Raw genomic sequence first — 18,824 nt, 5'->3', positions numbered from 1 at the left:
GTTCAAGTGCGTTATCAAATACTAATCCTAAAAATTTTGCTGTCTGGCCAATTGGTATACATTGGTTTCTGATTTTTAAATCGATTTCTTCACCTTTTTTCCACTTTTTATTTTTATAAAACAGGATTGCTTGCATTTTATCTATGGAAAATTTAAAGCCTACAGATGAGGCCCATTCATCTATTTTTACTATGCTTTTATAAATGATTCATTCTGCATTTTTATTCAAGATGCTGAATAATATAAGGCAAAATCATCCATATAGGTAGATTATTAGATATCATTAATTGCTAAAGTAAACAGTGTGCAACTAAGGACGCTTCCTTGTGGAACACCATTTTCAAGTGGAAATGTTCTAGACAGAACATCATCAACTCTCACCTGAAACTGCAATTAGTCACAAAGTTTTGTATAAACCTAGGTAAATGTTCATGGATGTTGTTGTTTTGTAAAGTTTTTAATACAGTATAGCATACCTTCATGTTGTATCGTATGCTTTTTCAGTGTCAAAAAAGACAGCTACAGTAATTTGTTTTCAATCAAAACCTATACGTATATGGTCTTCTAAGTTAGAGAGAGAATCTAATGTAGATCTGTTACATTGTGACCTGAACTGAGTGGGAGTCAAAATTTTATTTTCTTGAATGTGCCATGTTACTCGAGCATTTACCATTTTCTCTAGTAATTTGCATAAGCAGCTTATTAAAGAAACTGGTCTGTAATTATTTACATTACTGGGATCCTTTCCAGGTTTGGAGATAGGAATTATTATAGCTTTACGCCATTCATCAGCAAATAAATTTCGAAGCCACAGAATGATTATAAAACTATAATTAGTATGACTTTGCCAAAGGTGCGAAGTTGCAGATCATCTCAAAACAAATATTGTCACCTCCAGGAGCAGATTTATTGCTGTTCGAGAAAGCAAATTCCAACTCTTCCATATTAAATTTTCTATTATAATATATATCTTCTATTGTTTCAAAATTTATTGTTATTAATTCTATACTAATTTTCTTTGCACAGAAATGCTCATCTAAATTTTTGTCACTATTTACTTTTGCTAAATTTTCTATTACATTACCTATTTCTTTTAGCTCAAGTATTCTTTTCCCATCTTTTATTATGGCATGTCTAGGTGGTTTAACATGGGTACCATTTATTTTCCTGAATTTTTCCCATATTTTTTGTATGGGAGTATTATTAGAGAGATTTGATACATACTTCCTCCAAGAAATTATTCTTCCTTGAAATACTTCTCTTTTAAATGTTGAAGATATTTTGTTATATAGAGGTTTTAATGTATCAATTTCTAATAATAATTAGCCATTTTTGTAAAGTTCCTTCTAATATCGGTAATGTTTTTTATTTTACTGAACTTTCTATTCAAATTATCTAATCGTCTTCCAATCTGGAGTTTTATTTTTATTAATTGTTAGTTTTTCAGACCACCATGGGACTTTGTGTTTTGTTGGATGAGATTTTGATTTTCATACTGCTTTATCAGCAGCATTTTTAATGAAATCAACAAGAAATTTATTAGTTTCATTATGGTCTTTCAAATATTCAAATGGTGGGATATTCCTAGTGTGGAATTCATATTGCTCCCAATCTGCTTTATAAATGTTATATTGAGGGACATGCTTGGTGGGATTATTTTGTAATAATGAAATTATGTTGGGAAATGATCACTTGTATGCAAGTCGTCAACTGTATTCCAATCCAATCTGTCAACTTATTCCAATCCAATCTGTCAACTATGTTTGTTGTGCATAGAGTTAAGTCAATCGAGGAAAATGTTCCATGTGTTTTAGAAAAATATGTGCTGATTTCATTATCATTTATACAGCACATTTCATATGAATCTATAAATTCTTCTATTTCACTTCCTGCTCTATTTGATTCTGTACAATTACAGTCCCACATCAGGTTGTGAGCATTAAAATCGCCTACTATTAATATAGGTTCCTTTGTATTATTAAGTAATTCTTTAAGTTTGTAAGTCATAATTTTTATTAGGTTGGTTGTACTGTATAAATTATAAATTACATAATTACCTTTTTTTTCTTCGTAATTTCTAATATTCGGTATTTACAGATCAGTAAAGTTTACAGGTACTTTGTCATAACATACTTTGTTATAACATATATAGCAGTACCTAAATTTCCTTCTTCCTTTCTAGATGTAGATGCTAAGGTATATTTACCTATTGTTGATAATGTTTAATTGACATGTTGTAAATATAATATCATTGGTTCGTATTCTTTTTGCAATCGTTGTACTCCTCCTAGGTGTAATTTGGTCTGCAGATCATTTACGTTCCATTGTATAATATAGCTACTGAAAACGTTTATTATAGCAGTCGAGTTTTACTCTTTTTTTTTTTTTTTTTGTATTATCAACTTGCAGTTTTTCTAATAATTTACTCACGACATTCATTTGTTTTCTTTATAATATACTAAGTACTCCATGCACATGCAACCTTTTTTATGGGTACTCAAATCTGTGGTTTCTTTTTTCTATATTTCATCAAATTTCTTATAATGTTTGTTAAACCATCCTTTAAGTTTTTGTTATTATTGCACAATTCAACAAAACAATTATTACATCCACACGTGTTTTCATGTACATTCCTTGTTTCATTTGCTCTTGTACTAATTATTGGTGACGGAGTAATCTCCTCTCCCTTGACATAATCATTGTTATCTTTAACTTTAGTGTTTTGGATATCTGTATCCATAGGTTTTACAATTATCTTAGGAGATAATGGTATATTCTTAGTTTGTTTTTGTTCTTTCTTTATATCCTTTGTATTTGGTTTAACCGATGTTGCTCTAATTATAGTTTTTTTTTGGTTTTGGTTGGTGTTCTCTCCAAAGGCCTTTTTTATTCTTTAATTTCCACTCCATCACGACTTCCTCTGCTGCTTCTGTAGTAGTATCATCATTTTGTGCTATTTACATTAACATTTCAAAAGAGTTGGATAAAATGTTACCCATATCCAGTGTGCCTGTTTCTTGATTCTTTACCATATTTTTTTCTGTAAAGCATTATTTTCTTCTTGAGATTTATTTTCCGGCGGTTTGTTACTTCTATCTGAACGTATTTTTGATTCATCATTAGTTCTTGTTGTCTGGACATATGTAAGTTTCTTTGCAGGATCTTGAATTCCTCTCACTTTCAATTCTAATTTAGCCTCTCTAATAGACATTCCTGTTCTTTCTTGTAGCATTTTCAATTCTGTGTTATACATGTAATACATGCATTCTCTGGATCTTGCATGATGATTCTGCTCACAGTCTATACATTCTGGTTCGCTGCAATTCCATTGTGTGGCATGTTCTTCAGATCCACAATACGCACATACAGGTTCGTTTCGACAATATTTTTTGGCATGCCCATATTTACTACAGTTTTGACACTAGTGGCTTTGGGACATAGTGCCTTATTTCTAAGTTTTGACCTAAAACTTGTATTTTTTGGGGTGGACCTTGACCCTCAAGTTTTATTTTTGTGATTTTTAACATTTTCTTATTTTTTTGTATACTCGGTATATTATATACCTCACAATCTTGGACTCTGGGATATCTTTTATTAAGAGTCCAAGAGAATATACTTTTCAATTGGTTCGTCACTGTTCTCAGGGAGCACAATGGTACTCTGAATGCTGTTCATAGTGTCATGTTTTTCAATTTTTACTTTTATCTTATCTATTGTTGTTATAGACATACAGTCCTCAGACTGAATCTTCATTGTAGCTTCTATAAGCCACGTATTTTCTCCTATCTGTCTAAACGACATTTCTGTCGTTGAATGTCTGTTTAATAGGTAGTTTTCTAACTTTAGAGCTGAAATTTTCCGTTCTGTTTCTAAGGTTAGAAACCTTGACCAACTTCCACTCCCAAAGAGGGAGTCGAAGTGAGTAAAGGTTGGGTCAAGACGATATTTCCTTCTTTTGGTTTGTTTTGTACTGGAGCATAAGGTTCCAGTGCAATTACATTCTGATTTTGTTCTGATTTTTCTAAAGAAAGGTTGTCATAGGAGGTTCCAGTGGTTGTCAATTGTGCCAGAACAGCACCATCAGAGGGTCCAGGGGTACTCAAATCCTTATAATGGCTTGCCATAAAGATTGAGGGGAGGAAAAAAAATTAACCTTTCATGGCGTTTATTCTTCCCCCAATGGCCCAAGTGAGAACAGACTCCCAAATGTCCGCCCCCTACCCTACCCCACAAGGGATGGCACAACATGATTAGAATGGCCCAAGTGTGAGCCAAACCTGCTTGCTAGGATCGAGAGTATTACAAGAATACAATCGTCCCCACTCTAATCACATCCTGGGTAAACCGGATAGAATGCTGATAATGCTGAGAGTCCTATCTCTAGAACAAGACCCCCCTGGAATCCGTGGTCTTGCCCAAGAGAACAGTTCCGCCTGATATCTCTCAGGTCCGAACATTATCGGGCAGCTGATGGTCCTACCACAGTTCCTACTGTTTAGCTTCGGATATAAACCCAATCCCAGTTATGATATCTTTTCCTGTTTATCAGGTCCAATAAATTTTAGCAAAAGCAGAAAATTCCCAAAAAAATTAATTCAAAGAAATATATAATGGTCTATGGGACTCCTGGACTCAAACCCGGGAACAGATTCTGGGGGTGCAAGAGCCCCCTCACCACGTCAAGGTGGTCCCAAATCGAGGGGGAGCCATACAACAATAGTACGTGAACTACAATATGGCTATGTAAAAAATTATAGAAACTATATGAGAATGAGCAGAAGCACATTCCATACACTCCTAGTCAAGGTAGAACCATACATCCAAAAACAAGGTACAAACATGTGACACAGCATAACAGCAGAAGCTCGACTGGAATTTCAGATATGGAGTTTTCGTATGTTCAAGTTGTGACCTAACTTACGAGAGACTTTTACATAGATATAATCCACGAAAAAAATAAAAAACGTTTTGAGTAACTTCCACTAGTGTGTCGTGAATATTATGATCCCTGTGAAACCTTTCCGTCTTGAATGATATCAAGGAGAAAGAATGTGGAAAACCTTGTAACTTAAAAAAAAAAAAAAAGGACATTACTATTGATGACAAAAATTCAGTTTCACAAAAAATAGATCTAAATCTTAATTCTATAATACATTTTTCCTTACCTGCTTAACCAGAGACGTGCTTTATTTTGCAAGCATTTGCTTGCACTGTTATTATGAATTCAGTAGAAAGAGAAGGCTATAATAATAAAAAGTGAACCGTGCACAAACATCAATCCAACTTTGCTTTCCAATCATGGAGAAGGGTGACCCTTGCACTGAATTATCTTCTTGATTATCAGTGTGGGATAACTGAGGTATGAACTTATGAGATCATCTGGAAATTCTCGTGATCTCTCTCTTTCCCATTTGAAAAAATTATCTTGACTGGGCATGTAACTGGATACGTACCAATGGATGAGGTAGTCTTGATAAAGCTGTTATTGTAACAATGGTAAGCACGATAATATGAAAAGAGAGCAAGAAATTTTGCAGAGAAAAGAAAGTGGGAGAGTATTACAGAGATTTTCTCCTAAGCACGTTACTAGATTGTGATCCTAGTGATGCGATTTCACGAGTGATTCATCATTCATGGTGAATCACTATCAGCCGTCCCTTCTACCTTGATACCAATAAAAAAAAGAAACACTTGAGTGGTTATAAAACATCAACTGGTGCTGCCCAGCCTTTGTCATCAACTGAACTAAGTTTTATAATTTTTTTTTACTTTCCTTTCTCATACACCCCGGCAACTGGCGCTATTTTATCTCTGCCTACCTCAAGCTAATTTTCTTTCATGAAAGTTAACTCTTGAAGGTTTTGCTCATGTTAATTAATCAATGTTCAGTAATATCAGAAACTTGGTTGAAGGAAATTCAATGACTAGGTATATAACCGTCAAGTGTAATGTGATCAGATGGATATCGTCACAATTTTTCAGTTGGGAACAAGCAGTGTTGGAAAATGAAAGAACAGCAAAATGGGCAAACGGGCTAAAATACGAGGCCTTTTACACATAGCATAAGAACTTTAGTAAAAAGATAAAGTAGTAGCCTTGTAACGTATAGCAACCTGAAAAGGAACTGGCTGACGTCATAATTGACAAAAATTATGAAAGAAAAGGAAAGTTTTGCCATAGAGAGAGAATGTGCTAGCAATGCACATAGCATTCCAAGAATGCGCTTTCAAATGTAAGCAAGCCAAATGATCCCAATACCTCATACCGACCAACAGTAAAAGTGAGGATGGGATCCACCTTTAAGCATTTCAGCTAACAACACTGACTTCCAAAGCCCTTTGATTTAAAATCTATCTTTTTACATATATACTAGTACAGGCGGTCCCGGTTTACGACGGGGTTCCGTTCTCGCTGCTTGTCGTAACCCGAAAATCGTCGTAAGCCGGAAAATCGTCGAAAATCGTCAAAAATCATAAGAAAACCTTACTTTTAATGCTCTGGGTGCATTGAAAACGATGTAAACTGCATTATTATTGAGTTTTACATAAAAAAACCTTCAAATTATGATTATTCTGCCGTTTTGGGGCCATATTTTTCCCGTCGGATCGGCGCGACGACGCGTCGTAACCCCGAACATGCGTCGTAAGCCGGAAATAATTTCTGATGAATATATTTGAAAAGCGCCGAACCTCGAACGTCGTAAGCCGGAACCATCGTAAACCGGGGACTGCCTGTAATCAACGTAAAAGATGTGACGGCAATTCTCAGTTGCATGAGTATCAGTATCTTATCAAGGCAATCTATAAAAGTAAAATGGGGGAATGGCTAAAAAATAAAGTCGCGAGAAATTTGCAGATTTTAATTGAAAATTCATTTGTGCATTCAACTTGACTCATTCGTTAACAGCACTTTCTCAATGAATAAATGAATCAAAACTAGTGCCTCTTGCAAAACAATGAAGTAGGTAAATGTGAGTCCAAACCCATGGATGAAAAACAAAAAAGGCACTGTTATAACATCAATTTAAATTACAATCATACATTATTCCATACAAAATCATTTTATTTAAAAAAATGTACGATGAAAAATACTAAAACCTTTTCCACAAAATATTCTTGTAAAACAAGCGTGCCTCTTATATGCCTGCATATTTGGTAAGTACCTTGATGCAATGAACTTGTGATGAAACAAATAAAATTGTTTGGAAAAAATTTATTTTTTCTAGTATAAACCAATTACTTAACTGACGCCGCCCACCTCTTTAACCCCTCCACTCTAGCAGTGACTCCAGACACACAGGGAATGAATGATTGCCACTAATGGCACTTTGCTGCCATGTGGGAGTTCTTGTTCTTAAGGAGTGTTTGTGGAAACTGAGCTGGACTCACAATTAAGGTATTGTAAAATAATGGGTTTAACAAAAAAATACTTTTCAAGTTGTATATGATACTATATGCTAGATCATATGAACTCTTAAGATTACTCACTTACTAAATAACTTTAATTAACCCTTAAACGCCTGTTGAACGTTTTAAACATCGTCAAAAATTGTCTGTCGAATGCCGAGTGGACGTTGCAAACGTCGACTGAAAATGCTTTTTTTAAATATTCGCAGAAAAATAATTATAGGCCTAGTTTGCGGAAGATTTCAAATCACGCGCCTTGGCGGATGCTGGGAGTTCACGGATCCAGGTGTTGTGTTGTTTTTGAGCATCACCCAGACGCGCATGCGCGAATTCCCTCCTACTCACGCCAGATAGCATCAGCGCGGACCTTGCGGGAGCGATATTTTGACGCAGACGTGTTTTGCAGAACTTTGGCGAGTGTTTGCGTATTCGTGCTGCAACAGGACGTTTGTAGATATGTCACAAAGGCGTCAGGACCATGAAAGGCGCATACAGGTAGTGCTCGAGTTACGATGATTCGACTTACGATAATTCGCTTTTACGATGGGGTTAGCAATTAATATCGATACGACAATATTTTGAAAATACGTAATTTTAAATTTCGCAGGTGACTGGCGCAGGCAACAACGCATAACTAGGCAGCGCACGTGTGTACGATACGTTGGGCCGAGAGGCTGGAATAGGTACATTAATTCAATGAGCTAACCTCACTTGCTCTCGTTGTGTCGGAAGTTAAAATAGGTCAGTGTTCGTTTGCAATTTTTGTGCGTTTGTAAATACAGGTAGTGCACGAAAGTGACGATAATTTGTCTTACGATAATTCGAGTTTACGATGGAGTTAGCAATTAATACCGTACAACAATATTTAGAAAATATTTTTAAATTTCGAGCGGGCACAAGCAACAGCGTACACTACAATTGCCGTAGAATCAGGCAGCAAGAAAGACCAACTTACAATAGACTAACTTCTTTTTCTCCATCTCTTTATTCCATCTTCTAGTTAAAAAAGTAAGAGAATAATAAAAGCATTGTTAGTAACCTTATACTCTTGCGAAAATGCGTACAGCCATAAACAACCGAACGAGACTGTTGTTTTGCTAATAACCAAATCGGATAACAACTGTTTTGCTTGTATTTCAACCATCGTACTGTTAAACAATTATCGTAGTTATATTAAAAATGACGTTAAGTACTGATATGTTTTTACACTACCCTTATCCGCTTTGGAGAAAAGATCGGCAAGGAAATATACTGCTACAGTAAAATTAAGCTTCAAGTTGTAGCTGACGCTGAGAAAAGAATGTTCAAGCTGCTAATGACTATAAATTATCGTACATTGGCAACATGGATGAAATTCGACCGCAAATAAAATTGGAAAGTATTTTAATCAAAACTACTGGACATGAAAGAACACATATTACTGCTGTTTTCACGCCGATAAAAGACACATACGAAAAGCTCGTGGTATGATGATGAAATCAAGAGAAAATAGCGAACGGAATCTTGATTTTTTTTGTTTACACAAAACAAAGGGCCAGCCGCCAACGTCATCTACTAACGAAAAAAAATGGCTAAAATAATTTCACAACGAGACATATTTAAGTGATATTTCGACATAAAAACACTTCGTATAACGAAAAATACACATGTCCCTTATAAATAAAGTATCTAGAGATTCATTTACGCTAACTTGAAGCAAGAAATGCCCTCTGAACCGAGTTAAATGCATCGAAATAAAGACCGCGTGATCGATTCCGAAACCAAAACATTTGATCGCTATGATCGGAATTTATAATGCAAAAGCAATATAAGAATATTTACGATTGGATACAGTGTAGTAAAGCATAACATTTTAAAAGATCCATGGAAAAGATGCACATTCGTTATTTTGATGTTTGTATAATACGGCGGTGTTATATGAAAATAGAATACAGTATAATGTAGGCTAGGCTACCGTATATGATATACGAAAGTGCAGGCCAGGCCTTGTTTGTTATTCAATTTCTCTTAATACGGGCTTATCATGTCAGTCTGCATTGAACCTGCAGAATTAGCTGACACTAATAATTACTATACCATATATGTATAAAGTATACTGTGTAGTGTAGGCTAGGCTACCATATATGTATAGATGGTACTGATTACCCTAGTGTAGGCTAGGCCATATTCGAGTTACGATTTTTTCAACAAACGATGGGTTTTTTGGAACCTAACCCCATCGTAAGTAGGGGAATACCTGTACTGCCTGTCGGAAGTGAGCGTGTGAGGTGAGTTTTAGACTGGGATGCTGGAGAAGGACCCAGCAACCAAAGTGAATTTTAACATTCGGTCAACTTTGACTCGACCGAAATGATAAAAAAAATACATCCGTAAGCCATAATTATTACATTCGAGTAACAATCAATCATTTACCTTCATTTTGCAACAAACGGAAAGTCTCTAGCACAATATTTAGAATTTTGGTGAATTTTTGACAAAAAAATTTTCCTCCGCTCCGCACGCGCGAACTCCGCTGAAAATCCTGTCATTTCTTGCGTCAGCTTGCCGTAATTTTTTCGCTGTTTCATATTTGTTACATAAAGTGTTATACATCAAAATGTGTGCAATTTCATGTAGAATACAACAAAAAATATATCATTCCTTTAGCTCTTCACAGTGTTTTAATATTTACATCGAAATCACGATAACTGACAAAATTTTAACATTCGGTCAATTTTGACTCGACTGAAATGATCGAAAAACGCATCCGTAAGCCATAATTATTACATTCGAGTAACAATCAATCATTTACCTTCATTTTGCAACAAACGGAAAGTCTCTAGCACATTATTTAGATTTTTGGTGAAAAAAAAAAAAAAAAAAAAAAAAAAAAAAAAAGTTTTCTCTCCGGCTCACGCATTTTCGCTGAAAATCCTGTCATTTCTTGTGTCTGCTTGCCGTAATTTTTTCGCCGTTTCATATTATTCGTTACATAAAGTGTTATAAATCAAAATGTGCGCAATTTCATGTAGAATACAACAAAAAATATGTCATTCCTTTAGCTCTTCACAGTTTTTTAATATTTTCGCCGAAATCACGATAACTGACAAAATTTTAACATTCGGTCAACTTTGATTTGACCGAAATGATCAAAAAACGCATCCGTAAGCCATAATTATTACATTCTAGTAACAATCAATCATTTACCTTCATTTTGCAACAAACGGAAAGTCTCTAGCACATTATTTAGATTTTTGGTGAATTTTTGAAAAAAAAAAAATTTTCCTTCGCTCCGCGCCCGCAGACTCCGCTGAAAATCCTGTCATTTCTTGTGTCAGCTTGCCGTAATTTTTTCGCCATTTCATATTATTCGTTACATAAAGTGTTATACATCAAAATGTGCGCAATTTCATGTAAAATACAACAAAAAATATGTCATTCCTTTAGCTCTTCACAGTTTTTTAATATTTTCGCCGAAATCACGATAACTGACAAAATTTTAACATTCGGTCAACTTTGACTCGACCGAAATGATCAAAAAACGCATCCGTAAGAAATAATTATTACATTCGAGTAACAATCAATCATTTACCTTCATTTTGCAACAAACGGAAAGTCTCTAGCACAATATGTAGATTTTTGGTGAATTTTGAAAAAAAAAAAAAAAAAAAATTTTCCTTCGCTCCGCGGGCGCGGACTACGCTGAAAATCCTGTCATTTCTTGCGTCAGCTTGCCGTAATTTTTTCACCATTTCATATTATTCGTTACATAAAGTGTTATACATCAAAATGTGCGCAATTTCATGTAGAATACAACAAAAAATATATCATTCCTTTAGCTCTTCACAGTTGTTTTATATTTACATCGAAATAACGATAAATAGAAAAAAATCAACCTTCGGTCAACTTTAACTCGATCGAAATGGTTCAAAAATGCAATTGTAAGCTAAAAAACTTACAGCCTAGTAATATTCAATCAATTTCCTTCATTCTAGCACAACTGGAAAGTCTCTAGCACAATATTTTGATTTTTGGTGAATTTTTGAAAAAAACTTTTTTTTTACGTCCGCGTGTTACAAATTCATGCATCATTTTGTGATAATATTTTCTCTGTGTTGCTTTAATCGTTTTACAATCTGTTATATACCAAAATCATCGCAATTTAGTGTACAATACAACTAAAAAAAATTAACTCATTAGCTTCAACCGTTTTCCTTACAGCGCGATTTGTATACAATTATATACTTTTTTTTTCGCTGTCATATATTCCAATTTTTATATATGATAATGATATTTTTTTATTTCTGATGGTTGCATACTAAAACTTCAGGCAATGAGAAAAAAAGGAGCCAAAATGAACTCTTAATCTTGAAAACTAAAGCGCTGTGATTTTTTGAAAAAACTTTTTCCGCTTCGGTGCTACCTCTCGGAGGCGCGGCATAATGGAGACGTTTTTGAAAATAGGGCTTCGGCGTTAAAGGGTTAACAATGCAGTAATTTTTACACATAAAAAAAATAAAACATTCAAACTGACCACAGACAACACTGTGCTTGTATAAAGCTGCCATGTATACAAACCTGGCAATCACTAAGTAGTGAACTGTGTACAGTAAAATTGAGAAATATCTGATGTCAAATAATTTACTCCATTCAAAGCTAAGCATAAAAAAAGAATGGTGATAGTGTTAAAAACGTGTTGAGCACCAAAAAAGTCAGCAGAACCACAGCTTTGAGACAAAACCATTCCTAGCATAAGTTCTGCATCAACCAGGGATGAATGAAGTCTTACAAAACCTTCAATTCTACACAATGCTACCTTTCTTCCATAAATCAGTGCATTACATTTGAAAATATTTTAGCAGCCGCATAAGCTATCACATACTTTTTAAATACTTCCATAAGCCTCACAAGTGTTTAACTAAAGATCAGCCATTTATGAAAAGCTGAAATAATTTACAGTATGTATCAAATGACCTGAAAAATCACACTAACAATATAATTAAGAAATTCATAACATTATAGAAAATAGATGTACTTTTTGAACTATAAACCACTTACCGATACTGTACATTTACAGCACCATCTGTACAATAATTAGGCTGCCAATCTGTTGCAGTGGTGTGGTATGCCGACGGGAAAATGCTATCACCAACATGCCCATATTCTTCAAAAACACCCCAACGGAATTTGGCCCACTCATGAACAAAGACAGAGCCTGAAAATTATAAACATTTTAACAACTCACATACAAACAGTTTCTCTCTAAAACACCTGATTCATCACACTGATATGGGGAACCTGGGTTTAGCAACCAAAATGTTTAAATTTTACTATTTTTCTTTAAAGGAAAGAAAATCTGCTGATTGGCACCAAGCTACGTGGAAGATGGTGAACTCCCATAAATGCACGTCCTATAATGCCTACTATTTGAGGGAAATTCCCTAAATTGTACTAAACCTTGGGAAAAAGGATACAGTGAATTTGAATGCAGGAATTTGCTAATCTCTCTCTGATGATTCTGACTTCGTGGAGTGCTGTAGTTCTTTAATTATCTGCAATAATACATCCAAGACCCTTGAAGATATTGGATACTTGCAATTTTGTAACTTTTTTTTTGTTACTGCACCACATACATTGCACTGTGCAGCTTACTGCATATAAAATGTATACAAAAAATGTAATGCTTGAAGTTTTTTTTTTCTCTCTCTCTCACACACACACCTCTGAACAATGCTGAAACTAAAACTAATTACATGGGCCCTTATTTTTATATAGAATAATCCACAGAAAGAGAAAAGGAAACAAATGAGCAGCAAGTGCATAAAGTAGTTTGTCTCAACGTGATGCATACATGCACATACACAAATGCACTCATACATATATATATACACACGCAGATTTTATACTAAATATGTAGGTACCATTTTTTACTGCATTTTGTTGCCTCCTTATTAAACATCTAATAAACATTTTCCACTCAAATGTGTGTGTGCAGGGCTTGTCAATGATGTATTACAGCAAAATTGTTATTTATACAAATTTGCATGGCATGCAAAAATTTAGTACATCTCTACACCTTCTGAAACACATGAGCTACTAGCAGTAAGGCTATCATATATCATTGTTTAAAATCTTTGAAAAATATGCAATTTACTACATTTACTGATTTATCCCATTATAATAATCAAATTCCATTATAGGATATTCATTTGTCAAGTACATGTAAACTGCACTTTTGAAAGGAACTATATTAATGTCTGTTTACAACCTCTTTTTCATTGTGCATGATTATTTTATTTCAAGCTAATATCCCTTGATGAAATGTGATTTACATAATTGTGTTTATCAGTAAACATATTGTATTACCTATTTACCCAAGGTTTCAACCAATGATACATAATTGGCTAGGCTTCTTAAGTAGATTAGGATGTGTTCCAGACAATGTAAGGATTGGTAAATTTTTTGTATGCCATGTCATACCAATAGCAATAAATACTAACAGAGTGAGAAAGCGAAAGCCCAGCAAACATACAGCAAGTGCATACTGTACATACACCCATACACAGTCTGAGACACTGATGGGCAAGAAAAGTTGGCACAACATGGCTGGGGAGTTTATACCGATAACATACTGTACTCTACTTCGTGATCTTGTCTAATTTATTAAAAAGATTCCCTGCTTTCACTTACCTACACACATCAACATACTGCAGACAGCACAACTCTAGTTCCTAACAGAATTTTAAAGGGGCAACTCTTATCTAATAACAAATTCCATTTTTTTTGTTTTTGTTTTTCCAAAGTGATTCTCTTTGTGCATGGATTTTTTGGACCAAGAGCCTAATTTTACAGGTCTTCTTACAAATCATGAATCCATGAAGGTCCTGTTAACATCTTCCATCAACTTGCCCATTTCCCCCAAAAAATTAGACCAAGGACGCTTTTCAAGAAACTGGTTGAGTGCCTATCGGTCTTCATTTCCTCTATAAAGGGACTTCGAGAGGGTACGTTTAATTTTGAGATCAAGCAGCCAAATTATTACCCTTAAAACTATATACACATCTCATGTTTCATCCAAGAAAACTTCTGTGCAAATTCCCCACTGGATCTCCTACAGTTAAAAGGCCTTGCCCTAGTATCATGAGCCACAGCAGGCATAATCAATTGTATCCAAACTGTCAACAGGGACTTCAGTCCTGAGTAATATTTAATCTTTTGTCATGTGCAGTGAACCTGACTTGAAATGATTCATTTTATTTTTTTTAATCTTTTTCTATAACAGACAAGGATACCTCTAAACGTCTTCCATTCTAAAAGGTTTCTCACTACATACAAGAACATCATACAGCAACTGATTCTACATGGAATCCTGTGATAAACAGATAATGAAAACAGGTACACAACCTGATGACTGTAAAATGCAAAGTAATGAATGTGAAAACAGTAAGACAAGTTAGGCTCGATTAATGTCTTTCCTTTCACAGCAACTGAAACTATTTACCTTCATCTGCAAAAGATGGTCAGTAGCTCATTAATTCACTGGTAGAAATGTACAAATATTTTCAAAATCAGGCTTGTGAGCTGCTAAACTTCACACGCAACTATAATTGTTTTATATTGTTACAAAACATTAAGAAATAGGGAACAGTATGTTAAACAACTGTTTTAGTAAGCAAGTAAATGAATTACATAACACATAGATGGATTGGAATGTAATATTAAATGAGGTCTGTGTCAAAGTAAAGAATGTATTCTACTGGACAACTGGCAGTGAAGACTAAATAAAATTTGAAAAACTAAAAACATCAACAATAATATTACTGAACTGAAATATAACCATACCTTGTGATCCCCATGTTGGTGATTCTTCAGACAGAAAATCACTGGAAAAATAAATGTACTCTCCAGGATCACCACATCCCCGTGGCTGCTGTGTCCAAGGATTGTTCCCAAAGAAAGGATGGGGGGTGTGAACTCTGATGTGGGAATCTTCAAAGGTAAGTTGGTCTACATTTGGATCTGTTGTTGAAAGAAAATTGCATGTGTTAAACCAAGTGGTTTAAAAATTGAATAACCCTTTGAAGGTTACACATCAAGAAAAATTAAATATCAAATTATTTATATCACAGGTAACCTTCACCAGTAAAACTTTCAGATATTACTTTATGTTTATCAGATCACCTCACTGATGAATTCGCGTCCCTTGTCACTGACCAACATCCTGGGGCACCCGAACTTACACGTGAGGGAACATAACACCTTAGCTACTTCACCTACCATCTTATTTTCCATCGCACACACGTGTGAAACGTGTGAACGCATCCACAAACACACAAATGTATTTGGGTTGTCCTTGCCCAGAAGGCAGTGATCCCACCACATCCATATGCACTCTATCCCATTTCACAGGTACCACAGGCCACAATCGGGCCTTCGGTACCACATCTAAGACTTTTCATTGTATTAAGCACATGACAACTTCCAACTTCTTACAAATCTAGTTACGTCCTTACGCATGCTAACCCAAAAGAAGTGCTCACGGGCTCTTCTAAGAGATCACTCTATGCCCGGCATAAGGGCTTACATGGATCATATGCATGGCTCTCTCTATTATAGCTCGAGGAAGGACGACTCGGGCTCGGATATCACCGGGCCTTTTCTCACGTCTGCAAAACAAGACGTCTCCTTCAATGAAAAAAAAATCCTTCCGCAAATGCACAGAACTTGGGAATTCGCTGCTCTCACCTCTCACACAGGCCTTGATTTGGTTAATCCAGGCTTCAGAAGCCTGACTCTCAACCAACTCTCGCACACTCCAACCACAAATATCAACCACACTTTCATACTCTGGACTCCCCCAGTCAGAGTTCCACTCGCATTCAACCTGCTGTCATCCCGGCCACTCCCACTCATCTGTGAGTGCCCATGAGATTCCCGTTTTCTATGCTCCACACTCCCATCTGACTGACTGTCACTGTTGGCATTTGTCGTAACGTTGCTGGCACCAGTGCCGGCACCGCCTATGCCACCAACGTTACGAGGTTTCTTTTGTTGTTCTTCCTTGTGTGTTTTTTTTTTTTTTTTTTTTTTTTTTAACGTTAGTTTAACCAGACCACTGAGTTAGTATCAACTCTCCTAGGGCTGGCCCGAAGGATTAGACAAGCTATTTAAACTCTCTAAGAAATTTAACTATAACTAGTGACTTATGTTAATCTAAGAATTAATTAAGTTAATTAGGAATATTTTATAAATTATTCTATGAATCTTATATTTTAAGTTAATTAGGAATATATTATAAACTGTTCTATAAATCTTATATTTTATCATATAAATGATTAAATTTAAGGAATTTTAAAATATTAAAAAGAGAAAATTTGTCATTTTCTGACAGTATATCTTTAAAAGAATATCTTTTAAATAAAATGTCTCTTTGGATTCTATATTTTGGACATACCTTTAAAATATGCTTTACTGTTATTTGTACATTACATATTTGGCACATAGGTATAGGGGCATGGGGGTTACTCATCAGGTAACCATGTGTCAGTTTAGTGTGACCAATTCTTAGCCGTGTCAACATTACTGAAAACCTGCGGCAATTCTGATAAGATGATGGCCACGGGTCTACAGTTTCTTTTATTTCTCTTAATTTATTGTTAAGATTGCTTTCCCTCCAGTTATTTTGCTTTGCAGCGCGTTGTTCCTCCTGTGACGTTCCTGGAGAGAGCATCCGCCACCCTATTACTTTTGCCTGGAATATGCTCTATTTTTAGGATATCAAACTCTAGAATTTGCTCGATCCAACGAGCTTGGCGATTAGAAATCTCGCTCTTCTTAAATAGGTACGTTAGTGGTTTGTGATCTGTGAAAATCTTTATGTCCCAATAAAAAATAGCGGTGTCTATCCAGCAACCACAGGACTGCCAAAGCCTCTCGATCGAAAGTACTACAATTTCTCTCTGCCCCTTTTAATGCTCATTATTAAAAACAAACTGGTCTCTCATTACCTTCATCGTCTATCCGAGTTACTCCGATCGCGATATCACTTGCATCTATAGTCACAATAAATGGTTGATCGAACCTCGGATAAGCCAAGAGTTCGTCACTCACAAGGGCATCTTTTAATTTCTGAAAAGCATCTTGTTCCTTCTCACCCCACTGGAAATCAGGTGGCCTCCTTAATGCATCTAATGGTCTCGCTATCTGGCCAAAGTTCTTAATGAATTTACGGTAATATCCTGCGAGTCCGAGGAAACTGGCTACATCCTTCTCATGTTTAGGCTGTGGGAATTCTTTAATTGCTAAGACTTTATCGGCACAAGGCTTAAGGCCTTTGAAAGTTATGATGTGCCCAAGAAATTCCACTTCGACCTGAAAAAATTGGCATTTATCTAGGTTAACTTTCATACCATGGCACCTTACTGCTTCTAAAACCTCTAAAAAGTTAGCCATAAGCTCCTCTACTGTGGCACCAATTACAATTATATCTTCGAGTCCGAAGAAACTGGCTACATCCTTCGCATGTTTAGGCTGTGGAAATTCTTTAATTGCTAAGACTTTATCGGCACAAGGCTTAAGGCCTTCGGAAGTTATGATGTACCCAAGAAATTCCACTTCGACCTGAAAAAATTGGCATTTATCTAGGTTAATTTTCATACCATGGCGCCTTACTGCTTCTAAAACCTCTAACAAGTTAGCCATATGCTCCTCTACTGTGGCACCGATTACAATGATATCGTCTCGGTATACAAAAACTCCAAGGCCTAATACGGAAGCTAAAACTGACATCATTACTCATGAAAAATGAGCTGGAGCATTTTCTAATCCAAAAGGAAGGAAATTATATTCAAATAGCTGATTATTCGCTATAAAGGCCGTTTTCTCTTTACTCTCGTCATCTAAGGGAATTTGATGGTAGCCCGAGTTGAGATCCAGCGTGGTGAAAAATTTGCTCTCCCTTACTTTAAGCAAAAGTTTCTCAATCGAGGGCAAGGGATAAGCATTATCTTTCGTAATGGCATTCAGTCGCCTATAATCAACACACAACCGGAAAGAGCCATCTTTCTTCTTAACTAAAAAGATTGGAGAAGCCCAAGGAGATTCGCTTTCTTGAATAACACCCTGATCTTGCAATTGATTGACTGTTTCATTGAGTACTTGTTCGTGACATGCAGGAGTTCTATAAAGCTTTGTGTGAATGGGGGGATGATCTCCCATCTCTATTCTAAAGGGTAACTTATTAATTCTCCCAGGGGGTCATCTCCAGTTGCTATCACATCTTGGTATTCCCCAATTATGTCTCCTACACATCGGTAATTTAAAGGTGTTGCATTGGCAGCTGTTTGCAGTAGCCTTCTAAGCTGTGGTTTGCCGCGACCTTGACTCTGTGTAGTTAGGGCCGACACTGCATTATCGGCTGTTACAAGGGTGCATACTTCT

The 18,824-nt window shown here is 35.6% G+C and overlaps 1 protein-coding gene across 1 annotated transcript in view; it reads right to left on the bottom strand.

The window, feature by feature from the left end:
- Window positions 1–18,824, bottom strand: part of LOC136850788 (calcium-activated chloride channel regulator 1-like) — a 308,332-nt gene that overhangs the window by 249,895 nt on the left and 39,613 nt on the right. The window contains exons 3-4 of the mRNA XM_067124788.1: window positions 15,228–15,404; window positions 12,444–12,600 (exon numbers count right to left, since the gene is read on the bottom strand). Of these exons, the coding sequence (XP_066980889.1) occupies window positions 12,444–12,600; window positions 15,228–15,404 (334 nt within the window). The remainder of the gene's footprint in view (window positions 1–12,443; window positions 12,601–15,227; window positions 15,405–18,824) is intronic.

The sequence above is a fragment of the Macrobrachium rosenbergii genome, chromosome 3, assembly GCF_040412425.1.
Source record: "Macrobrachium rosenbergii isolate ZJJX-2024 chromosome 3, ASM4041242v1, whole genome shotgun sequence".
Lineage (NCBI taxonomy): Eukaryota > Metazoa > Arthropoda > Malacostraca > Decapoda > Palaemonidae > Macrobrachium > Macrobrachium rosenbergii.
This window is presented reverse-complemented; position numbering and strand designations above follow the sequence as displayed.